The 25,408-nt window shown below is 44.0% G+C and overlaps 2 protein-coding genes across 2 annotated transcripts in view; one reads left to right on the plus strand and one right to left on the minus strand.

Moving 5' to 3' along the window:
- LOC310966202 (guanine nucleotide-binding protein G(I)/G(S)/G(T) subunit beta-1-like) overlaps nucleotides 1-21,890 on the minus strand; it is a 46,780-nt gene extending 24,890 nt beyond the window's left edge. The window contains exon 1 of the mRNA XM_083940057.1: nucleotides 21,577-21,890. The gene's annotated coding sequence lies outside the window, so the exon portion shown is untranslated. The remainder of the gene's footprint in view (nucleotides 1-21,576) is intronic.
- An 852-nt stretch (nucleotides 21,891-22,742) lies between these two features.
- LOC310966220 (uncharacterized protein) lies at nucleotides 22,743-23,345 on the plus strand (the record flags this gene model as incomplete). The annotated part of the gene is made up of 1 exon (XM_083940074.1): nucleotides 22,743-23,345. The coding sequence occupies one exon, from the start codon at nucleotides 22,743-22,745 to the stop codon at nucleotides 23,343-23,345; it is 603 nt and encodes a 200-aa protein (XP_083796200.1).
- Between the last annotated feature and the right edge of the window lie 2,063 nt (nucleotides 23,346-25,408).

The following is a 25,408-nucleotide window of genomic DNA, read 5'->3' on the forward strand; positions in this document are numbered from 1 at the left end:
TCAGAAATCTTACATTTTAAATTCCAAGGTCATTTTTTCAAGCATTAGCAAAGTGGGCCTGACAAAACGATTCTCTTAACGGCAGATGGTAACGGTAGAGAATGATTTTCAGCCAGCACACTGGCACTTTAACTAAAGTCACTAAATAGTTTACCTACAATAAATGCAACAAACAGGTGGTTCAACCTTACTTTCCATCTCAATGTCGCCAACATAATCCTGATACACAATTTAGAGTGCCAGAAAAATCCTGTTAAGGCATGACATTCCAATGATCGAAAAGCAGGCATTATCCTGTTGACGTCAATCCCTGGGATACTCAGTTTTAACCAAGTGATCGATAAGCCATTTATACAGAAAAAGGTTTTTAATAAAATACATTTTAAGGTCATGTATCATGATCCACATAGCATGTTCCGAATATTAATAACTATATCTTGAACTGCATCAAGTCTCACTTACCAAAACAATTACATTATTTCAAGTAATTTCACTTTAATTAAATAGCGTTGGTGCACATACCCATAAGTTGCACGCTGCCTGTTACTGCTCCGGTCTTTGAGTTTGCTTTTTTAAAACTTTCTTAACTTTTATTCTCTTTTGTTCGTTCTGTTTCTTCACCCTAACCTTCTGTGAAGTTCTGCCCTCTACAATGAGGTTACTTTCGCTAGTTTTCTTGTTTCTTTTTGTGCTACCACTGGAACACGCTGCCTTTGTTTACTCCGGAGAACAGCTGATGGGGCTAATGTCGAGTGGCATAGCGGCCAGACCAGCTGAGATTCCACCCGAACTCTGGAGAGAAACACACCGGGGATGCAGAGGTAGGAAGCAACGTCGGGGCAATAGAGGAGGGTGGAGACAGGACGGGCTTATGTAGAGGAGAAGATTTAAGCCGTGTCTCCCCTCTGTTGTGATGGGAAATGTACGGTCTCTGTACAACAAAATAGATGAACTAACGGCACTAACACAGAGCCACCTGGAGTACCGTGAGTGCAGTCTGATGTGTTTCACGGAGACATGCGTCTGCACAGGGACATCATGGACCAGAATGTTTCTGTGGATGACTTCCACACCATTCGGGCTGACCGGGACTGCACCGAGAGCGGTAAGAGGAAAGGAGGGGGGCTTGCTGTTCTAGTAAACAGCAGATGGTGTAATCCTGGTCACATCACCGTTATAGAACAGCTCTGTAGCCCGGATGTTGAACTGCTGGCCGTTGGACTCCGTCAATACCATCTGCCTAGAGAGATCAGGCATGTCATCATTGTTGTTCTGTACATCCCTCTGTAACAACCCAGCTCGTGAGGGGAAAGGGAAGCAACATAAAACCAACTGTTGGTAATACAAAAGGTATTTATTAACAATGAAGTTTAAAAGTAGAAAAGGACAACATACAGAACTACAACAGAAGGAGAGGGCCTACGGGTGCTGCTAAAGGAATAACCAAATATAAAAAGGAAAAAAAGGACTCTTTAAAACTAGAGCTGAAACAAAAGGCACACAAAAGATCATCCACTTAACTAATCCTTTAGAACAAAACACAATGGCCCTCATTTATCAATCTTGCGTGAAAACGGGCGCAGATCTGAGCGCAGAATTGGTCGTATGACAGGACTCACGTGGGATTTATGAATTATCGTCATTAACATGTTACGCCCTTAAATATTCCTGGTTCGGAGGCCACTGAGGTCAAACGTGGAAAGGAGAAACGCTGGTACGAAAAGAAACTTTTCCGACACAGAGATCGGCATCCTGACATCCGACATGGAGCAAAATAAAAATGTGCTTTTTGGCAGTCTTAAGAGTGAAATAAAAGGGGCCCATAAAAACGCTGTATGGAAAAGAATAACGGAGGCAGTCAACCCGAAGCAGCGCTCCACTGTGACCCGTGTGCGTGTGTGCTCACTGCTGAACCTGCGCTCCTGCTCTGTAGCGGGGTTTGCCAGCGGGGTTATTAGGTATTCCATGAGGATAACCTTTGTCACCTAGAAGAACCATACCAAAATGTTAATCATCTGATACCTTGTTTGATATAATGCAATTTATCGAGGGTAGCCACTAACCGAAAAGATGACTTTGGCTCTGCAGTGCGCCTTGCTGCAGCTGCGTGCCAACACATTCATTAATTCATTCATCTTCAACCGTTTGTCCCTGTCAGGGTCGCGGGGGGGCTGGAGCCGAGCTGTTTTGAAATATAAAAGAATCGCGTAATCATTCATGGATGGTGCCTTCAGACGCAGTACAGTACAATCAATTGCTCCAACGACAATTTTTTTTTTTTTTTCGTTTTAAGAATCCGTTTTGATCTGTTCTTAATATGTGACTGCTTATGCTTAATGATAGCTGAGGTTTGTTAATTATTTTCAGCCAGATTTTGCTGTGCTGCACCGAAAATACACAGGCTGAAATTTGCGTACACGATCTCAGACCAGACGTGAGATATGATCGTAGCTCCCGCTCACGTCCAAATTGATAAATGCCGAAGTTTGCCAGGAAATGGTCGTACGCAAGTTTTTCTGCCGTACGTTCGTTTGATAAATGAAGGCCAATGTGAGCAGCACCCCTATCCCTAGCGTTATCAAACATAAGACAGCTACGGTCAAAGCAAGATGCATGCGAGTTAAACTACCCTGGCTCAATCTCTAGAATATTAACTCACAACACCACAAATAATGAACATCAAAGCACATAAAGCACGAGGCGTCTGAGTCACAGAAACACAGCGCCACGATCGTCACTCTGGGAAGCCATTTATAAGTGAGCCATTGACGCTGAAGTAGCTGGAGCCGCTGCTTGATTGGTGGGGGAATACTGCAGGCCGCCGCACAAATCGGCATCCGTAGGAATCAGGAAGTGGGATGGGCCAGACCGAACCAATCCCTGACAGGAGGCCACAAATCCTACTTTGCATATACAAAAACACTAACACACATGAGTGGGGAATAACGAAAGCGGTAACACCCCTCCCCTTAAGTCACAAAACTATCCACTAGGATTAGACCTACCAGACTCATAGCTATGTACTTACAACCTAGACAGTGCATCCGCCAGCACATTTTCAGAGCCCTTGTTGTGGCGAATCTCCAATTGGTAATCCTGCACTGTGAAAGCCAATCGCATGAGCCGCTGATTGTGGTTATACATACGGGACAGAAAAACAAGCGGGTTATGGTCGTGAACGTCACAATGGGCAAAACACTAGACCCAACATACACTTCAAAATGCTGAAGGGCCAACAACAAAGTAAGGGTTACTGTTTTAATAGTGGAATACCTAGCTTGGTGCTTGTTAAACTTACGTGAATAATAACACACCGAATGATCGACACCGGACGCATCCTACTGCAACAGGACCGCACCAGTTGACCTCCAGCTTGAAAGGCTTGGAAAATCAGGAGCATGACTCAGGAGAGACTTCACACTTTCAAAAGCATGATGAAAGTCTGGATTCCACACAAAGTCCACCTTAGGACTGAGGAGACTGGTCAACGGTTGGACAACCGTGGAAAAATTACGACAGAAATTCCTGTAATAGCCTGCCATGCCAAGAAACTGTCGCAGAGCTCTCCTAGTGGCAGGGATGGGGTAATCTTTAAAAAGCAGAGACTTTGGCCTCCACTGGACACACCTGTCCCTGTCCCACCTGCTTTCCCAGATAAGTGAATTTGGCCTTTGCACCGCGCACAGACGCTCTTGGGAAATCGGGAGCGCCATGCCGCTCTGTGAGGTCTGTTCCGGGCTGGCAGGGCGAACTAACTCCGCGGTACAGTACCGAGGTGCTACGACAGCGACTCTCAGAAGGCTCACATGAGAATGCTGTCAGATAAAGAAATGTCTAGAATTGATAAACCTTCGTGTCTCAACACGAGACTAACCCGTCTAAAACAAAAGGTTCAAAGCAAGTGTCAAGACTGTCGCCATTCCCCATCTCAGTATTGGTACATGACCCGGCCCTGATTAATCCAATGCCCTTAGGCGGTGGAACATAGGAAGACCATTCTTTTCGTTTAAGGGTCAAACAGTTGGCGATAACATGTGCAGGTCTATGACAGTAAAAACACTCCTGTTCCTCTTTCTTTGGACAAATCAGGTAGTGCAGCCAGTGTAGAACAGGGCTTTTCAACAGAGACTGACTGTCTTGTGAGTCAGCACATACTCTGCTAGTATAGCAGCAGCAGACAGGAGTGTCCACCTTTTGCTCATTCAAATAACCAACAATGCGGTCAGGCTAACACTTTTAAAATCTTCTAACAAAATTAACTCAAGTAAGGAATCAAAGTCCTTTGCCTGACATGTCTTGCTCCACTTATCAAATAGGGTTCCCTTTTCCCTAGTGAACTCAGCATAAGTCTGATTTGGGGTTTCCTTATGATGTCGGAATTTCTGTCTATAAGCTTCGGGGACCAACTCGTAAGCGCGCAAAATTGCGGCTTTAACAGAAACATACTCTAAAAACTGTCCTCCAGCGGGAGTGTAGCTACAGCGTCTTGGGCTTTCCCATGCAAACCCGACATCTGCCTGCAGCATCATACACACCACCATCTCCAGACTCCAGACTCAACACCCCAGTGCCCTCATCATCATGTCCGGAGACTTTAACCACATCACCTTGGACAGAGTTCTGCCGGCCTTCCAACAGTATGTTAGCTGTCCTACCAGAGAGGAGAGGACTCTGAACCTGATGTATGCTAATATTAAGGATGCATACATCTCTTCTCTCCCCCCTCTGGGCAGGTCAGATCATAACCTGGTTCACCTCAAACCCTGCTTTGTGCCTCTGGAGAGGAAGCCTACGACCACAAGGACTGTGAGGAGGTGGTCTGAGGAGGCTTATGAGACAGTGCAGGGCTGCTTTGAAGTGACTGACTGGCCTGTACTTTGTAAGCCCCACGGGGAGGACATCGATGGGCTAACTGAGTACATCACAAACTACATCAATTTTTGTGTGGACTGCAATGTCCCAGCTCCGAGTGTAACCAGCTACACCAACAATAAACATTGGATCACTAAGGACATTAAGGCCATCATGAATGAAAAGAAGAGAGCATTCAGAGATGGCAATCGTGATTAGGTGAGGAGAGTGCACGGGGGTACTGACTGAAAATCAGGGAGGCTAAAGACAATTATAGGAGAAAGCTGGAGAACAAATTCCAGCGAAGGAACATGAGGGATGTGTGGAGTGGCATGAGAACCATCACCGGGTTCCAGAAGACAGGTAGCACGGGGTTGGAGGACTGTGTGGACCAGCTCAACGAACTGAACCTATTTTTCAATAAGTTTGATACTGCGGCCCATCCCCCACAAGACTCTGCTGCTGGTGGCCCCTTAACTAATGCCTCCTCCTTACACACCCCTTGTCTGCCCCTCACCACCTCACTTTACACCTACCTATTCCACCCCTCCCCTCTGCTCCACATCATGTCCTCCACAACCTGATGACTTCAGACCTCCCCCAACGGACACCTCCTTCACGCCTGAACTGGTGAGGAGCTGACGAGACTCCACTCTGGAAAAGCTACAGGCCCAGAGGGCGAATTTTTCAGGGTGCAAAAGACGCCTCAGGACTACAGACCGTTGGCCCTGAAATCCCACATCTTGAAAAAAGTATCGAGTGTGCAATACAACAGTGCTGCTTTTGTTTTGAAAAGCGTTATTTGTATTACTTCCGTGTGGACGTAGGCGCATGCGTGATTGTGAGTGAATGTGAACAGCAGCAATCACAAATTACAAAATAAATTTAAAAAAACGACTTTGACTGTTTTTCGCTGGCTTTGGATGAGAGCTGCGATGTACGTGACACCGCCCAGCTGCTCGTCTTCTTACGTGGGATAACTGCAGACTTTCAAATCACGGAGGAGCTGGCAGCCATGCAGTCAATTAAAGGGACAACCACAGGTAATGACTTGTTCACAGAGGTAAATGCGTGTTTGGACATGTTAGGACTGAAATGGGACAAGCTGGCAGGTGTGACAACAGATGGTTGTCCAAATCTGACGGGGAAAAATGTTTGACTTTTAAAGAGGATGCAGGATAAAGTGACAGAAATTAACCCTGTGCAGAAATTGACATTTTTGCATTGTAATATACATCAGGAAGTGTTGTGTAAGACAGTGTTAAAAATTAACCATGTTGTTGATGCTGTAAGTTAAAGAGTTAACTATCAGAGCGAGAGCGTTAAATCATAGACAATTTGTTGCACTTTGAGGAAAATGAGAGTGAACATGGTGACATAAGCTACCACAGCAACGTCAGGTTGCTCAGCCTGGGCAAAGTACTGAAAAGTGTCTGGGACCTGAGAGACCAGATTCAGAATTTCTGTGGGAAGAAAGGACATGACATCCCAGAACTTTCAGATGAAGACTGGGTGGCAGACCTCAGATTTGCTGTGGATGTGACTGCACTCATGAACAAACTGAATGTCAAACTGCAGCGCAAGGGCCTTTTTGTGCATGAGATGTACAGTGCAATGACCGCTTTCATGAGAAAGTTGCAGCTTCTCTCAAGTCAAGTGAAGGACAACATTCTGACCCACTTGCCAACACTAAAGGAAGCCACAAGATCAGCCGATCACCTCCACAAGTACTCAAGCAAGTTAGAAGCACTGCGTGGAGAGTTTGAGGCGATTTCAAAACTCTTGAGAGTTAAATGCACATGGTTTCTTCTCCCTTCAACTGCAGTGTGGACAATGCACCAAGCGATGTTCTGGCAGAGCACTTCAGGTCAGTCTCACTGCTGGACTTTTACTCCTCCCTCAAAGAGGAGAACTTTTCACACCTGAGGAGGCATGCTTAGAGGATTCTGGTCCTCTTTGGATCCACCTATGTATGTGAACAGACATTTTCTGTGATGAAGTTCAACAAATCCAAAGACAGATCCTCTATCACTGATGAGCACCTCTCAGCTGTCCTTCACATAGCCACCTTTGACATTCAGCCAGATTTCAATGCACTTGTTTAAGTTCAGAACAGACTGGATTATTCGCACTGAAGAGGTAAAATGAGGTGGAAAACATATCAAGTTATTGTTTGTGGTATTGCAGTATTTATATAAACTTGTTAAGTTGTTTGTTGTTTTTCCTTGTTTGTGGAACAAAGTTAAAGTTTGAACAAGGTAAAAATAAATTGTAGTGATTCAATGATTGTTTGTTTTCTTATTTCAATTCACATAGCCCAATATAAATATTTAAGGATTAAGAGTTTAAATAAAACCATCAAAAGCAATCTGCTTTTGTATAAAGTTAAGTTAAGTTAAATTCAATTATTATTTATTTTTATTTTTTTATCTTACGGTATATCAAAAATAATATTGAGCAAAATTTAATTGAAATATTGTCGATGTGGCCCTCCAGCAGTGCTTGGGTTGCTCATGCGGCCCCCGGGAAAAATGAATTGCCCACCCCTGGCCTATGGTCAGGCCCTTCACTGATCCACTACAGTTCGCATACCAGCCCCGTCTGGGAGTTGAGGACTGCATCACCTACTTGCTGAACAGAGTCTACAGTCATCTGGACATGCCTGCGAGCACTGAGAGAGTCATGTTCTTTGACTTCTACAGTGCATTCAACACCATCCGTCCGGCTCTACTGGGTGAGAAGATGGCTGCGATGCAGGTGGAGGCCCCCATCGGGTCCTGGATGTGGATTACCTGATGGGCAGACCACAGTATGTACGCCTACATAACTGTGTGTCTGACAGGGTGGTCAGCAACACTGGAGCCCCACAGGGGACTGTCCTCCCTCCCTTTCTCGTCACCTCAGACTTCAACTATAGCACTATTGCAGGTGAAGTCCTGCCACCTTCAGAAGTTTTCTGATGACTTAGAAATAGAATCATCTGAATCATCTTCAGCTCAATGTGACTAAAACAAAGGAGCTCGTAGTGGATCTGAGGAGGGTGAAAAGACCTGTGACCCCTGTCTCCATCAAGGGGATCCCTGTGGACACTGTAGAGGAGTAGAAGTACCTGGGGGTGTACTTCAAGAATAAGTTGAACTGGACTAGAAACGCAAAGGCTGTCTACAAAAAGGGCTCTTCTCTTCTTCCTGAGGAGGCAGAGGTCCTTTAACATATGCCGGACAATGCTGAGGATTTTCTATGAGTCTGTTTCCAGTGCGATCTTCTTGGCTGCCACATGCTGGGGCAATGGGCTGAAGGTCGCAGACACCAACAGACTGAACAAACTGATCAGGTGGGTCGTGGGGGAGGAGCTGGACACCCTAACGATCGTGGCAGAGAGGAGGATGCTGTCCAGGCTCTGGTTTATCCTGGACTCCCACCCTCTCTACAACACACTGGCCCAGCAGAGGAGCACCTTCAGCAGAAGACTCCTCGCACCCAGATGCTTCACAGAGCACCACAGGAAATCTTTCCTGCCTGTGGTCATTAAACTATACAATGCATCCTTGGAGAGTCTGTCACCTCCTCTCTGTAATTCAGACAATCTGTTCTTTGGCAAATTAGTCTGGTATCTTTTGATCTTGTATAGATTTTTTTGTTGTTCTAATATATGTTTTCTGTATAATATTTGTTGTTTGTAAATCTGGAGTTTTGTAGCAAACATAATTTCCCCCTAGGATTATTAAAGTATTTCTGATTCTGAATTTAGGAAAGACAGAAAAACTAAAGACAATTACTGAAAATGAAACACTCCATGGAAACTTATTTTCAGATTACTTTACCTAAAGTAAATATAAATATATATTATGACTGACAATACGCAAATTTACTCAGTATTTAATTTTAGTTACAGGGTTTTTTCTGGCTAGAATTTGGGCGGGCATAGGAGTGAAAAGTGTGCACGTACACAAGTTTTGAAACGTGCACGCTCGTCAAGAAACACGCGCAGCCACTGAATACGGAACTAACGTTATGTGCACAAAACCAGGTCCACCTGACCTTTCTCATTCATACAACTCTCAACCACAGCCCAAGAACCAAATCAGTTGTAACAGTTCCCTACAGAGTATCGCTCACTGCTTACATTATTACTGTGGCATCCCTCAGTGATCAGATGGTGAAACTTTATCCAGTTTGTTGCAGCTTTATTTCTGACTCAACACGGGCTACTGTGGGCCGTAGCCAACGCCAAAACAGAACAACCTTAAAACACTCTTTACACACTAGCTCCGAGCTTATTACCATCCCACAACTCCCACGGCCACCCGCTTTCGTCTCTCAACCAGCTTAAGGTTTACAGCATCTGAAAAACAACATTTAACTTCACTGACCTGTGGGACATCTCAGTGATTCACTCCAACAGTGACACTCACATTTTAACATTATCAACTACAGTCAGTTACATTATTATTTATTTCCACCCTTATTATTTGTGAGCAATAAGTGTGCCAGGGTTGACGTCAAAACCCAGAAGTTTAGCATCGCCCTGTTGCGCATAATCCAAAACTGATGTCAAAAAAATAAAAGATCTGTGACTCACGTTTATGATAATTACACGTTTTGTTCAGTCAATCTTCACACCCCGGCAGGGCTGCTGGAGCTCATTTAAATGAGGTGCTGTGAAAAAATTGTTTATTTTTTTGGATAAAAAAAAAAGTGTCCAGTTAAACACCGGTCAGGAGAAAAAACGTCCGTTGGAGCAGTGATGTCTTCTAGATTGCACAGTTTCAGGACCTGCAGTGGATTCAACCCGGTCCACTTGACATCGTGTCGGTGCATGTCAGTGTTTCTGAGGCTGTAAGCTGTTCTTATGTCTCATTCTGGCTGCTGGTGTCTGTGCAGACCTTTCTTTACAGAAACATTATCCTACTCAGTAGACTTGCCCCGACGGCGTCACACATGACCATTGGTATTTCCTTTCCTTCTCAAACTACATCACAGTTGCATTTTCATCAGCCCAATTTCAAAAATGTATTGGGGGGAGAAACACCCAAACCCCCGTCTGAAAAGGATTCTAACTTCTTGGCTACAGCTCAGGTGTTTTCATCAGCTAGTGTCGCACCCAGAAACAGGCCAGGTGAATTATTTTGCAAAAAAAAAACAGTTTCATACAAAAAAAAAAAACATGTTATATGCTTTGCAGACCTCAATGTCGTGGAAAATCAGCGACTATTTAATAAGAAAGTATCACATTTAAAGCTTCAAATATAATATAAAAAGGTATTCAAATGTGAGGGTTGACTGAACAAAACGTGTAAGTATCATAAACGTCACAGATCTTATTTTCTGACATAATCCGTTTTAGATTATGTGAACCAGCGCGATGCTTAACTTCCATGTCTTGCTGTCAGTCCTGGTACAGTTATTGCTCACAAATAAGGGAAATAATAATAATGTAAACAGTGAGTGATATTTTGTAGGGAACTGTTTTGGTTCTTGGGCTGTGGTTGACAGAGTTGTATGAATGAGAAAGGTCAGGTGGACCTGGTTTTGTGCATATAACGAAAAAACAGCATTAGATAGCCAATAAACTCTTAGCTAAATAAATACAGAAGGTATAAAAACACAGTAAGCAAAAAACTCTTCGGGCGCACTCACACTGTCGTTCTGTCCCAGGCCAAAACCGTTTTTTCAGCTAAAGCCTAGTACCTTTAAGCAGTGTGAGTGCACCCGTTCCGCGCATAACAGCCGAAAGAGGTGGGCTTTAGCGGAGCCGTTTGCACATGTACGAGCACGAGCGCGCGCACGTGTACGAGCACGAGCACGAGCCCTACGGCGGTAGCGTTATGTGCGCCTGTTCGGACATAGTAAATAGAAGGACGGACCATGCACGGACATTTAACAACAACAACAACAATGGCTGTGAAAGGTTCACGTTGGTGTGATGCGGAGGTGGAGTGTTTACTGCAGATTTGGTCGGATGAAAATATTCAAAAACAGTCGACAAGACGCACAAAAACTCTGAGGTCTGTGGAAAGATTTGTAAACAAAGCCACACACACGCGATCAATGCGTGTGACGTGTTATGGCGTGATGGCGTATGGACAGCAAGAAGTATTGGCCGAGGCCCTGGCAGTGTGAGTACAAACGGGGCTGGGGCGCGGGGGGAGAGGGAGGGGGGACAAGTACCCTAAAGCCCGGGTCGCGGTGCGGAAGGACAGTGTGAGTGCGCCCTTAGTCAAATATATATGGAGGTAGAAGTAAGAATACAGGTCAAATAAAATTCACAAAGTTAAGTCAGATAAGTTAAATGTAGAGGAAATGTATAAGATCAAATATGTCTGACCTGACTCCAGGTAAGTAAGAGATAAATAATTGCACAGTGAGTGGCTCCCACTCCTTCCCTTCTGTCCTCTCTATTTCCTCCTCCCCTTGAGTGAGGAGTTGTAGAGTGTGATGGCCTGAGGGACAAAGGAATTCTTGAGCCTGTTGGTCCGACACTTGGGCAGGAGCAGCCTTCCACTGAACAGGCTCCTCTGGTTGTGATGACGGTGGGCAGGGGGTGGCTGCCATTGTCCATAATGTCCAGCAGTTTGTCCAGTGTCGTCCTCTCTGCCACCGGCACCAGCGAGTCCAATTTCATGCAGACCATAGAGCCGGCCCACGTGATCAGTTTATCTAGTCTGGGAGGTGTCCTTCTTTGATATGCTGTTTGCTGCAGATGTTGAAGGATCACAGTCTCCTCAGGAAGTACAACCTGCTTTGTTACTTCCTGTACAGGTGGCTGGTGTGTGTTGTCCAGCCGAGTTTATTGTCCAGCCACAGCCCAAGGTATTTGTATGTGTCCACAGCCTCCACCTCAGCTCCCTCTAGCAGGGCTGGTGGCAGTCTTGGTCTGGACATCCCAAAATCAATGACCAGCTCCTTGGTCTTGAATGTGTTGAGCTGTAGGTGGTAAGTGTGGCACCATAGAGCAAAGTCCCCCACCAGACTGCGATACTCCTCATCTCCGTCACCCCTGATACATCCCACGATGGCTGGGTCATCGGCGTACTTCTGTATGTGACAGCTCTGAATTGTAGCAGAAGTCCGAGGTGTACAGGGTGAAGAGAAGGAGAGATGGCTGCAGTGAGGGTGGGGGAGGACAAGAGCTGGTTAAACCTGTTGAAGAAGTAATCCAGCTTGTTCGCCCTCTCAATTGTCCCCCCCTGTAGCTCTGGTCTTTGTGTTGTGACCTGTGATGGTCCTCACATCTTCCCAGATCTCCCTCATGTTGTTCTCCCTCAGCTTCTGCTCCACCTTTCTCCTGTAGCTGTCCTTAGCTTCCATCAGACAGTGTTTCACCTCCTGCTGTGCTGCCTTCATGGCCTCCCTGTCCCCACTCCTGAAGGCAGCCTTCTTCTTGTTGAGGACAGCCTTAACTTCCCACGTTACCCATGGCTTGTTATTAGGGTAACAGCGGATAGTCTTGACAGGGGAGACCATGTCTGCACAGAAGTTCAGGTACTCCGTCAGACAATGTGTCATCCCCTCTATGTCATCCCCTCTATGTCCTCGCTCTGTATGCATCCCTAACATTAGCATTCAGGAGATCAATTACCCTGTTGTTTCTGGTGGGACAATCTACAACCTGGTGAAAAACAGCCAAAGTAGAGTCCAAAGTTGCGTGATTAAAGTCCCCAGAGATGATCATAAATGCCTATTCAGTGGCTGGGCACTTCATGCACGTATTACTTGACGAGCGTGCATGTACCACAAGATTTTCGTCACCTCACTGCAGCGCCGCAAGTGTTTCATAGTTTCCTTCGGGTTTCGCTATATGTCACCATTATCTCTGCTCTGCTGTCTAAGTAGTACAAGTCATAGTTTTTCCATGAGAAGGAGTTGTTTTGAAGCATGCTCTTTACCTGGATGTCGTGACAGCTGTCATTCAGCCTGACAGTTAGCCTGACAGTTAGCTTGGCAGTAAGTGAGCCGCCGCCGCTGACACAGGGATCCGAAGGGCCGAAAACCGTGAGCCGACATCGGGACCTGAGGGGCCGAACGCCGGGAGCCGACACCGGGTCCGGAGGGCCGAACACCGGGAGCCGCCGCCGCCAGCTCCAGAACACCAGGAGCCGCCGCCACCCGTAAGCCATGAGCCGCCGCTGACTCCTGAACGCCGGGAGCCGCCACCGCAGACACCCGAACGCCGTGAGCCGCCGACTCCCGAACGCCGGATCCGCCGCCGCTGACACCCGATCGCTGTGAGGGATCTGAGTGGCCGACACCGCGAGCCGCCGCCGCTGGCTAGGCCTAAGGGGCTGGACGAGCGATTACCGCTCCGCGCTTTTTTCTCATCTGACCTGCCACTTGACTGCTGTCATGGTGATTTTGCCCCTTGTTCTTTGCCTCGCCATGGCCGGGCATCTTGGCGGTCCTGCGGTGGGGTATCCAGACTCTTTTTGCCCGCAGCTGTTCATCACAAGTGGTGCAACTTCCTCACTTGGACCTGAGCCAGCTGATCGGCTATTGCAGCTAAATATAGCTTGGTCCGGTTATTTTTTGCTTGCTTGGGCGGTTTGGATATTTGTTGTTTCCCCAATGCGTTCTCCCTATGGAATCATATAGGTGCCATACGAGGTAGGGCCTATACTATTAATTCCTGTAATGGCTCAACTGGTCTGAGCATCAAGCGGAAATGTTTAGTTTTGATGCTTCTTCTGCTATCTGGAATTCATCCAAATCCTGGTCCCCCAGTTACATGTAGCACGCCATCAGATTTTAAGAATGTGTCTGGTCTGCATATCATACATGTAAATGCTCGCAGTCTGCTTTCTAACCTGAAAATGGATTTGCTAAAAATTTGGGTTGAGTCGACCGGTGCAGATGTAATTGTCATTTCTGAGACCTGGCTCTCTAAATCTATTTCAGACAAGGATGTAGCCATTCAGGGTTTTAATATTTTCCGTTCAGATCGTCCTAATAAGGCCGGTGGAGTGGCAATATATATCAGATCCTGTCTTACTGCACAAATCTTGCTTGCCAAATCAATCTGTAAACAGTTTGAAATCTTAGCTTTAAGTATTGTTTTGTCTGGTTGTCAACACTTTACTATTGTTGGTTGCTACAGGCCCCCCTCTGCCACTGCAGAGGCATTACCCTCTTTAATGCAGCTGTTAACTGAACTGAAATTCAAAGCGATTGTTCTGGTGGGTGATTTTAATTGGGACTGGTTTTCACCAGTCTCTGATCCTTTTAAGGCCCAGTGTTTAGCTTTTAACCCTACTCAAATCATTAAAAGTCCCACGCGTCTTAATCCCAAATGCCCAACCAAATCTTCTCTTATTGATCTTTTAGTTACCAACATGCCACATAAATATTCTGCTACAGCAGTTTTTGCCAATGATATGAGTGACCATTGTGTGATCGGTGCTGTTAGGGACATTAAAATCCTGCGCACTAAGCCTTGTATTGTTCTTAAAAGAAGTCTGAAGAACTTTGTTGAACAAGCTTTTCTTCATGATCTTTATCATTTTAACTGGGATCGTATGTTACTAATTGATGATTTAAATCTTGCTTGGGAATATTTTTATGGCAGTTTTAGTTATTTTATGAACAAACATGCTCCTCTTCGTCGGTGAAGGGACGGGAGAGCCCCTGGTTCACTGCTGAACTTACGGGTCTCTTACACAAGAGAAATCAGCTCTGGGCCAATGCAAGGAAGTCTGGGCTTGAGTCGGACTGGCTACTTTTTCGGCAAGCACGTAACAGCTGCACCAGCGCTATTAGGGTAGCTAAGCGAGAGTACTATTTATCACAGACCACAGACAATTTAAACGACCCCAGGAAATTTTGGCATACTATAAAATCTCTTTCAGCCAATACCTGCTCTTCAGAGCTGCCTCCCAATATTGTTGTTGACTCCGTCCCTATATCCGACAAATCTGAGATGCTTAACTGTTTTAACAAACATTTCATAGCCTCCAGCTCCTTGTTTGATTCCTCTCGTGATGTTAACCCACCTACTCAGTCCCTCGCCAGCCCTGCCACAGGTAGCCAGGATTTCTCTTTCTCCCCCTTCTCTGTTAAAGAGGTTCTTATGGCCTTAAAAGACCTAGACCCTCAAAAATCAGCAGGTCCAGATAACCTCCCCCCTTACTTCTTATGTTTGTCAGCGCACATTATAGCTCAACCGGTATCCCACATTTTTAATCTTTCCATCCAGAGCAACATTATTCCTGAAGTGTGGAAAACCTCCTATGTGCTCCCTCTCCTGAAAGGGGGTGACCGCACTTTATTGGATAATTACAGACCCATCTCTAAGCTCTCTATTTTAGCAAAAGTGCTTGAAAGGCTGGTGAATGACCAGGTCAAGGATTACCTGAGCCTGAACAATATTTTATCTCCTTTTCAATCTGGCTTTAGGAAACAGCATAGTACTGCAACTGCTGCTATTAAGGTGATAAATTATATGTTGGTAGCCATGGATGCCAAGAAATATTGTGCGGCTCTTTTTATCGACCTTTCAAAGGCATTTGATACAGTCGATCACAGGATTTTGAGTCAGCGACTGACCACCATTGGACTGTCAGACCATGCAGTTGGCTGGTTTTCTAACTACCTTTCAAACCGTAAACAGTGTGTGTAGTCTGATGGCCTTTACTCCGAGTTCCTAAACACTGTAAACGGTGTGCCGCAAGGTTCTGTCTTAGGACCAACTCTCTTTACCATCTATATAAATGAGGTGGGACAAAATATTAATGCATCTGTACATCTTTATGCTGACGACACCATTGTCTATTGTTGTGCATCTTCTGTTGACCAGGTGTTTTGTTATGCTTTTGACACCATTCAGGCACAATTATTCCATCTAAGGCTAGTTCTAAATGCAGGTAAAACCAAGTTGTTGTTCTTTTCTAATAAAAGGAAGGTACCTGCTGTTCTACCCAGAATTATGTCTGCTCAGGGTATCCCCATTGAGTCTGTTGCCACTTACAAATATCCAGGCATCACAGTGGATGATACCCTTTCTTTTAAATGTCATGTTGACCAGTTACTGAAGTTACTGCCGCATATCACAGGGCCTTGAGATTCATAACTGGCTGTAAACCCCTCACACATCACTGTACACTGTACTCTCTCACAAACTGGTCTTCACTCTCCATGCGCAGAACCACTCACTGGTATTTATTTGTCAATAAATCCATTATCGGGCTGCTCCCATCTTATTTGTCAATGTATCTGGTACGGAAACCGTCCCATCGCAGCCTCCGGTCCCTGGACTACATCTCGTTTGCCGTCCCGTCAGTCCGTACTGAGCTTGGCAAGAAGGCTTTTTCCTATGCTGCGCCTGCGACCTGGAACCAGCTCCAGCAGAGGCTGAAGCTGTCCAGCTTTATTTCTTTAGGGGACTTCAAACTGCTTGTAGGAAGGCTGTTGAGACAGTCTGTGGGGGTCTGCACTTGTACATAATTTAAATTGAACTTATCTTGTTCTTTGCCCTTTGCACTGTATTATTTTACTGTTTTACTGTTTGTGTTCTGTGTTGTGTCTCCTGTGTGTTCAGTTAGTCTGTAACTTTGTGTTTTGCTGCTGCTGACCTGAACAGGTCTCTCTTGCAAATGAGACCCTGGGTCTCAATGATATTTTACATGTATAAATAAAGGTTAATAAAATAAAAAAAAGTTCGCCCCCCTCAGTCCAAATTTTGTCCAGAAAAAACCCTGAATAACGCTATAAGAATTTAATAGATTTGGTCAGCTGGCATGTACCTGAGTCACTGCACCACCTACGTTTATGTCAGACGGGACTCCATTAGCTTCAAAATCCTTTTACGCACATCACAAGGAAATATCTGACAAAACATTATTTAACAATCCTCCACATCCAATACGCAAAGAACACACGCACAAAATAACACTCCATCCCCACCACCTTGCAAAAATACTACAGTATGACGTTAAACTGCATGAATAGATACAGGACGAAAGTGCGCGGCGGCACCATGCACTTACTTTGAGCTACAAGCAGGGCACCATGGTAACAGGTGAACAAATGTCGAGGTGAGTTCTGGGGTCGTGGAAATAAAGTCTTGATGAAGTGAATAATCAGTTTTTCTGTCTCTGAAAACATGGCTCTTGTTTGTGGCTGGAGCTTTGTCAAAAACTATGCTCCATCTTGGACTGTGACACACTTAGGCCCTCTGTCTTTTGTGAGATGGGCAGCTGGAGTTCCAAGTACCGAGCCGGTGCCACAGAACATGTTTCATTACCACAACGCCGTGCAGAAAATGTGAAACTGGAAAGGCTCTTCTTAACCAATCACGCTAGGCTAGGTTGCGGGTGCTGGGCCTGCTTGGCTGCTTCCTGTTGTCGTGGTTGCGGTACTAGCGTTCGTCTTCACTGGTGGTGGTTTTCAAAATAAGCTGAAATGTGTGCCATATTTCCTCCTCTTATGTGATTAGACAATGTTAATTTACAAGTCTACTGCTGCCATGGATGTTTGCTGATGGAACGAGCAGGAAACTTATTTACTCTGCGATCACGAGCCTGCCTAACGTTGACAATGGAACTTCTGTGAACCTGTGTTGATAAGGCCTCAAAATAATTTAATTAAAATCCAAAATACACGTAATAGCCTACGTGTGTCAAAATCATTTCGCTTAATATTCATACGGAATTTATAAATTTTGTGAAAAAATATATTTTATAAATTTTTTTAAACAATCTCCCTCTTGGTGGCGAGAGGGAAAACTACATTGATTTTCAATCAAGATTCCAGGGCGGCAGCAGACAATTTCAGCGACTAGGCCGCCTCCAACATTAAAATGCAGAAAAAAACAATACACTACTGTGCAAAAGTTTTAGGCTACTGAGGTAGGCTACTTGCGGGAGTCATCCCCAAGAGATCAATAAAGAGAAATCGAAGTCTAAGGTGAGGTTGTCGAAGACCGTTTCATGTCCCAGGTCATAAACCATGGCAAGACTGAGCACAGCAACAAGACACAAGGTAGTTATACTACATCAGCAAAGTCTCTCCAAACACAGATTTGCCTAAAAGTTTTGAACAGTCGTGTATCTTTACTGTTAAATAAAGAGACTGCAATATTTCACAGGTCTAAAGCTGAATCATAGAAAAAGCCATTACCAGCCATATCACTGGGCAACTACATAATCCTACAAGCTAAAATCCTCCATCATTGAGTCTTTAATCCTATGTCCACTAACAAACAGCTGGCAAAGCCAGCCCAGGCATAATAATGTTTTCCAAATCATAAAAGGATGAGTTTAATCTTAACTATTTTACACACAACATGCTGAGAGAAAGTGCCTGGCTTTTCAGTCAGCGAAATCCCAAGCCTAATAAGCACCTATCTTCCAGTTGTCCAGTGTGACCAGCTACTGTACAATTAGTTACACTATTACTTTAATGAACAAGGTTGAAGTTGCATTTTCAAGGAAACTGTGTACCGTATTCTCCGCACTATAAGGCGCACCTAAAAAACCTGTGGACCAATATTGAGCCACAACAGGTCTCGCAACTACAGTAAGCAGCCGCGGACTCTATTTTCCCCCGTAGAAGAAGTAACGCGCGATGCATGTTGAGATATATGACTGTGCGAAGCGTGCCGTTTCATTTCCATTTGTGTGTTTGTGTAAAGAGCCCAAACTGGCTCCTATTAAGAGACACGCTTGCGGCGCAGAGTTTCAACTGAAGGCCATTAGTCACGCAGTAGAACACGGGAATAGAGCAGCAGCGAGAGAGTTAAACATGAACCAATCAATGGTGCGGAAGTGGAGGAAGCAACAAGATGACCTGCGCCAAGTAAAGAAAACTAAACAGAGTTTCTGAGGACTACAGTTGGAGGACACTTGAAAAGTGGGTTGTTGAACAGAGAGCAGCATGTAGAAGTGTCAGTACAATCACTATTCGACTGAAGGCAACAGCGCTAGCACATGAACTTAACATCAATGAATTTAGAGGCTGTCCTTAACGTAACCCCAGCCTCAACTGTAGCGTCTATTCTATGCGCCTTATAATGCGGAAAATACAGTATATTTAAATTCATGTGTGAACCACATACACAGTACACTTAAAAGTAATGTAAAGCGATTTTATTAATATAAAATGTCTTTACATGGCAGACAGAGTACAAAGCAACAGAACCATGCATATTTTCTAAATGATGTCTGTGCACGGGTTTACCCAACACTGTATGTGTTATACTGATAGTTGACTTAGCTACTGTGTGCAGTACTGTTATTTGCCTAAAACAGACTAGTTTGCAATGCATTTGAATGGCTGCTGGATAGCTGTTTGAGTCAGTTTGTTACCCTAATATGTTTAAAAGGTTGGGCTAATGAGGCTCTTCACATATTTATAAAAAAAAAAAATAGTTGCAATGCAGCAAAACACTGAGAATTATGCTGCCTTCACATGCTATGGAAATTATGGTCTTTTCCACTTGTGCACTGGAAATTCCCAGTGCGTTATGTTCAAGTGTTTGTTGTCGTAGTGAAATTAAACATGGCCGACCCACAAATCCTGATCCGTTACTTGGGGAAAACCATTTTAAACTGCCTAATTCATTAGTTCCAGGGTTAGGGTTAACACAAACGGTAAATGATACTGTATTTTTTTTTATAGATCATGAATAGAAGATTTTTAAAGGACAGAAGGGAAAGCTAATATTTCTGTTTTAGCTACATAAGCTTGGTCTACACTAATCTGAAGCACATAATTTTCCCTACCAGCTCAAAAACAGTGTTGTTGTAATAATGTAGACTCTTGCGTTGCGCTCCGCCATGTTGAAAAGGTCAAAACTTGTCTCACCATGGCAACTCAAAATATTATATTATTAGTATCAAAATATTCTACGAGTTTCGTGAAGATGAAATGTTACAAAAAACAGTGTGTGTCCAGCACACACAAACATATAAACTCTTTGACACACTCACACGCACTCGTGTGATATTACCACATGAGGGGGTATTCATGTGCAATTTTCACGTCGGATTTTGGTATTTACCAAAAATCCCATAGGACATGAAGGCTCCATTAGCCTATTCGTTTCTGACTACATCTAAATCGAATTTCTACATTTACTGGAAGCTGAACACTGTAGTAATATGTCTTGCAGTGATGGAAATTTGAGTAGGAGCAGTTAAACGCCATCTTGCAGACTTGCTGTCCGCTTGTTAGCTTGCTAGCAGGCTTGACAGTGTAGGCCTGCAGGCCGGGCACAGCTAGGATTCAAGAAAACCATTTACTGTAATGTTAACAATCTTGCTTGTTAATTAACAATAGTCCGGTAGAAAAGCAAAAGTTGAAATAGTATAAGGTGAATTTCCTGGCAGATAAATCAGATAGCTCGTAGCATCTAATGCAAAAAAAACCAAACACGTAACAACACTCACTTAAGGGTAGACTCAGCTGCTCTTCCGCAATCACATGGAGGGCTATGCTATTCGGTTTTAAAGCCAATATATTGGGTAAACCTGGGGACTCTGTTAGTATGTAAGCAAGTGGATTTCTGCAGGCCAAAGCAATCAATCTCGTTAAACCCGACAGTGCACAGTTGATTTGATTATCAGTGTATTTATTCACTAATGCAGAAGTGGACCTGAGCCTGTATAAAAACTGCAACGTCAGGGCGACGATGGCCTGTTTGACTTCAGTTAAGCAACAAATGGCATAACACAGGCACAGAATTGGCCTCTGAAAAAATTATAATTATTTATATATATATATATATATATATATATATATATATATATACACACATTTTTTTTTTTTTTTTTATGTATTTTGAGTTTAATATTGGGGTCCCCTGCTAAAGCTGCTGCCCCCGCGACCCGACCCCGGATAAGCGGATGGAGATGAGATGCGTGCATGTGCGCGTATATATATATATATATATATATATATATATATATATATATAAATAAAGTAGATGACCAATCAATCACCCATAGCTGCATAACTGTCAACTAGTGATAAATAAATAACTTTATTAACCGAAGTTAAAGGCGTTGCACCGGCCGTGTCGTTACTTGAAGGCAGCAACATGCTACCTTACGTCTGCGGCTGTATGAAATAAAAAAAAGGGTGTTAACGCGGCTAAAATAACTCACGTTAATAACATGGAAGCTGATGTATAGTTTGTCATGTTTTAACGTGAATTACTGATGCTGGCTACTGTGCTATTGACAATATTTGTTGTTAATTTGTTTACGGTTCCATGTTTGTTGTTGTTCCAGCCGAATTCTATATGTCATTAACTCACAGCAACATCTTTACATTTCCCTCTAACGTCACCAACTATCTGAAGCTTAAGCATTATCACTTCAGTTGTCTTCAACACTTATTGGAGCCATTAGCTACCCCCGCACTTTTTAAGTACTGTATTTTTAGGCCAAGAAGCAGCTCCGCGGGGCCATCAACACTGACACCCAGCCTCAGTGGCCAACATTAAACCGACCGGATGAATGAGGCAGCTATGTGGAGAAACGTGTTGTAGCAATCTGCTTATACTGGGCGTCAGGGTCCACTGCTGCAGACACTCAAGTCACTTGTATTTGCTCATGATAATACTCAACGTAAGCTAACCGCAGCTAGCTAACTAAATGGCTATGAAATCTAGTATAGCTACCTCACCCCCGGACAGTTCATATTCCGCCACAAGTCATTAGCTAAATGGTGTTAACAGTCACTCTGAAATGTGTGGGATCGGCATGATTTGTCGCTTATCTCTTTCCTTACCTGATTCAATTTGTTTTGGGCGATTTTGGCATTGACTGGAAAGCAAGAAGACGGCGTAATACACCTCCGATCCACGCATCAACGAGCACCACACACAACGCAAGCTTTACTAACTTAGTTTAGCACAGCTAGCGTTAGTTTTCCGAGGAGCAGCCGTTCTTTCCCTGCACACAGGCTAACGACTTTTGGTAGCTTCAGTCAACCAACCGGAGAGGGGAAGGGGGGGGGGGATCACACCCACGAGTACTGAAGACAACTTCCTGCCAAGACAAAAAAAGGCTTGAAAAGTCACTATAGCTCAATAAACGAGACAGCCTTCTATATCTCCCTTTTCGCCGAACTTTACCATCTGCCGTTTCAGTAGTAACGCTCTCGTCCGGTCATCGAACAACGAGATGGGCGCGGTAACCCTGCAGTCAGAGCTCGGAAACCCCACGCTGCAGCAGCCGATGGGTTATGCTGCGTTCAAGTGCCGTGGGATATGGGACTTATCCTACCTGGAGTTTACGAGCTCCGACTTCAAAGCGTTCCAGGCAACTTAAGTCGTACGTAAAAGTCTAAAAACAGCTAAAAGAAAAATATGGCTGGTGTTATCTTGCTACACCCCTTCCCAAATTAAACTGCACAGAACTGTATGACAGTATACGAATGACATGTTTAAAACAAAATTGTCCAGATAAAAATGTCAATCCATATTGAATTAATCAGTTTGATCCCACAATACAAACATAGCATGTAGTTAAAGCTGTATTGTTATATGCATGTCATCTGCATTTAATGTATTCATTTTTTTATAACTCCATCTGTAATTCAGGAACTCATAAAACTTTGTTCTATTTTTCAGAATAGCAATACTTGCACAATGTCTTACACCAGGGCAAATTCTCAAGACTGGTAGGAATTATTTCAGATGGATGAACACACATTTTATAGACATCTTAGCATTACCCACTCCCAGTTTGATTACGTTTCTGACCTACTGAAGCAGCTTGGCCTAAATGAAGAGCACACAGGAGGCCCTCTTGAGATTCCTCTGAGGCAAACGGTCTCTTTTTTTGTGGTATTTGGGCAATCAGAATAGTTTTTGTGAAATGTCAGACAAATTTAACATGTCACACTCATCAGCCCATAGATGTATTGTGGAAGTGCTCTCAGCTTTTTGCACCATGGCATCTTCTTTTGTCCGCCGGCCCACCGTTTGTGAGAAGATAGCCTCCTCTGCTGCTATCGGGGCCACTGATGGATGCCACATAAAAATACAAAGCCCACACACCAGAGTAGGGGACTACTATAACAGGAAGAATTACTACTCTGTAGTTCTGCAAGGAATCGTGGATGAGACTGGAAGGTTTCGCAACATATTTGTGGGTGCACCTGGCAAGGTTCATGATGCAAGAATTTTGAGGAAATCAACATTTTTTGAAAACTGGAACGAAAAGATGGGGAGGTTCATGTTGCTAGGGGATAGTGCCTATATTGGGCAAGCTTACCCTTTCATCAAGACCCCGAAGAGGGACAACGGAGCCCTCACCTTGCAGGACCAACTGGACAACTCCAAAGTATGCAGAGGCCGAGTTGTGGTAGAGCAGGCATTTGGTAGACTAAAGTGTAAATGGAGAAGAGTCAGAGATCTCCAGAACACCAGACTGGATTTAGTAGTCATGCTCATCGTGTCTGCCTGTATGCTCCATAACATGTGCACAGGCCCTGCAGACATCTGTGAAGAGCATCCAGGTGGTTGTCCACATCAAGAGGATGAAAATTGCTAAAGGAAGTTGGCAGGACACAGACATCTGACTGAGTAATTGTTCTTCTATGCTATTAGCAATGGGTATATGTTTTTTGTCATTCATTTCTGCTTAACATGAGTTTATGGCCATTTTTGTTTTTGAAAGAAGTGTCATACATTTCATACTTGTGTGTAAATCAAAAGGAAACATCACAAACAATTTGAGTGAAAGCCTCTTACTTGAATAAATGTATGGGAAATCATAATACAAAAGCCCTGGCCAGTTTGTGAAATGTTAAACTGGCATGTCCAAAAAAATTGCCATTGGGACTTGTTTATTTATAAAACATATTTCAAACAAATGAGGTATATTTAATAAGTTCACAAATACATTTTCAAAATATGCAAACAATGTAAGCAAAAGCAGAAACAGTAGCCACAGGAACAGGATATCATTAGCCCAACACTCCATCCAAAATGACTGCACCACCTTAAGACTGGTTTAGATATTCTCTCATTAGAGCCTAAAAAGGAGCCCTGAGCCTGACTCATTTGAGCTAACAATTACTTGTGCCTCTTTTGACTTGCAACCTCTGACTCTGAGTAATTCAACAAGTGCATTTGTCTGTGATCTAAACGTGTGTCTAGGTGTGTTCACTGTGCTACCCTGTGGAGATAGGTACAGCCAGCCAGGCCAGCCCAACTGCTCACCCTCATTAACTATATCAGGCATGCGAATCTGAATCCCCTCTGATGTTCCTATAATTGGGAATTCAACATCATGGTTCTCCCCCAAAAGAGCTTCCATTTCATCATAAAATTTGAAACGCAGAGTTCCCCTCCCTGTGCTCCGGTATTATCCTTTTATAGGCATCCACAAGTGTATTCCACTTCCTGTTCACTTTGGCAGGATCAAATGCCTGACCAAAATGGTCAGATAGCTGCCCAGCCATTTCACCCCACATTTGTTTTTTTGACCCTTTACCATTTTTAATTCTGCTATTTAGCTCTGCCAGAGTGCGGGGAAGTTCACTCCCATTTGCCTCCAGGTGTCACCTCATTAAATCAATAAGAGAGCGTATGCTCTTTGGTAAAGGAATCATTGGTTTGTATCTGTGATACACTTGAGCTGCTGGACTCTTCCTCCATACTCTCCTCTCCGTGGTCCTCTGTCCCTGTCTCAGTTTCTGTCAGGAATTGAGGATGTGGTGAGTTTCTGTCTCTGCGATTATCTTATGTTTCTATGGCTGGCAATTGACGGAAAATATATAGACTGCTTCATAACTAACCTGGAAGGACAATGTGCACCCTGACCTTACAGGCTGCATCAAGGAAGTAGGCATTACGGTCACAATCTTGCTGATATAGAGGTGCCATTAGGGGGTGGGATCTTTCCTTGTCCAAGAACACGTTCATCACCTCATCTAAAAACACTGACAGATTTGATTTAGTTAATATAAATGTTAAAATTACATTGTATAACGATGTAAGCTATGCATCAAAAGATAAACCGCTACTCTAGGAAACATTTATACTACCCCGTGCCCTAATCAAAACACGAGTAGCGAAATTGCAGTCTTTTTTAATAAAATAGACAAAAACGTTAATTAACAAATTGTCCAGTAATGGATAACAGTCGACACTTGAGCAGTATTCTAGCTCAAACATATACATTAACTGATCTGGAGCCGTATATGTAAACGCTCTGCATATCGCTATGAAACGGAGATAGATAGATAGTCAACGGTACAGGAATAACACAAAGGTGGACTCAATGCAGACACGGACAAAAGAAAGTTACAAATTAAACATTTAATAATACAAACAAAAAAACACGACAGATAATCAAACACAGGACTAACTAAACAAACACGGAAATACAAGAACGGGGAGACGACGGGAGATCGGGAGACGGACGGAAAAACGGGAACACGGGAAACTACGGAGAGAAAACAGAACACAAACCACGTTAAGTAAGCTTACAACGGGGAGCGTGAAAATCACTTCGAGAAAGGGGATGCCAGTCCGGGGGGAATAGTTTTACCAAGGTTGGGTCGACGACGGTCCAGCGCTGCATGCCTGCCAGCCTCAGGCTTTTAAGGT

This window comes from Echiichthys vipera, assembly GCF_963691815.1.
Source record: "Echiichthys vipera genome assembly, chromosome: Y".
NCBI classification, from domain to species: Eukaryota; Metazoa; Chordata; class Actinopteri; order Perciformes; family Trachinidae; genus Echiichthys; species Echiichthys vipera.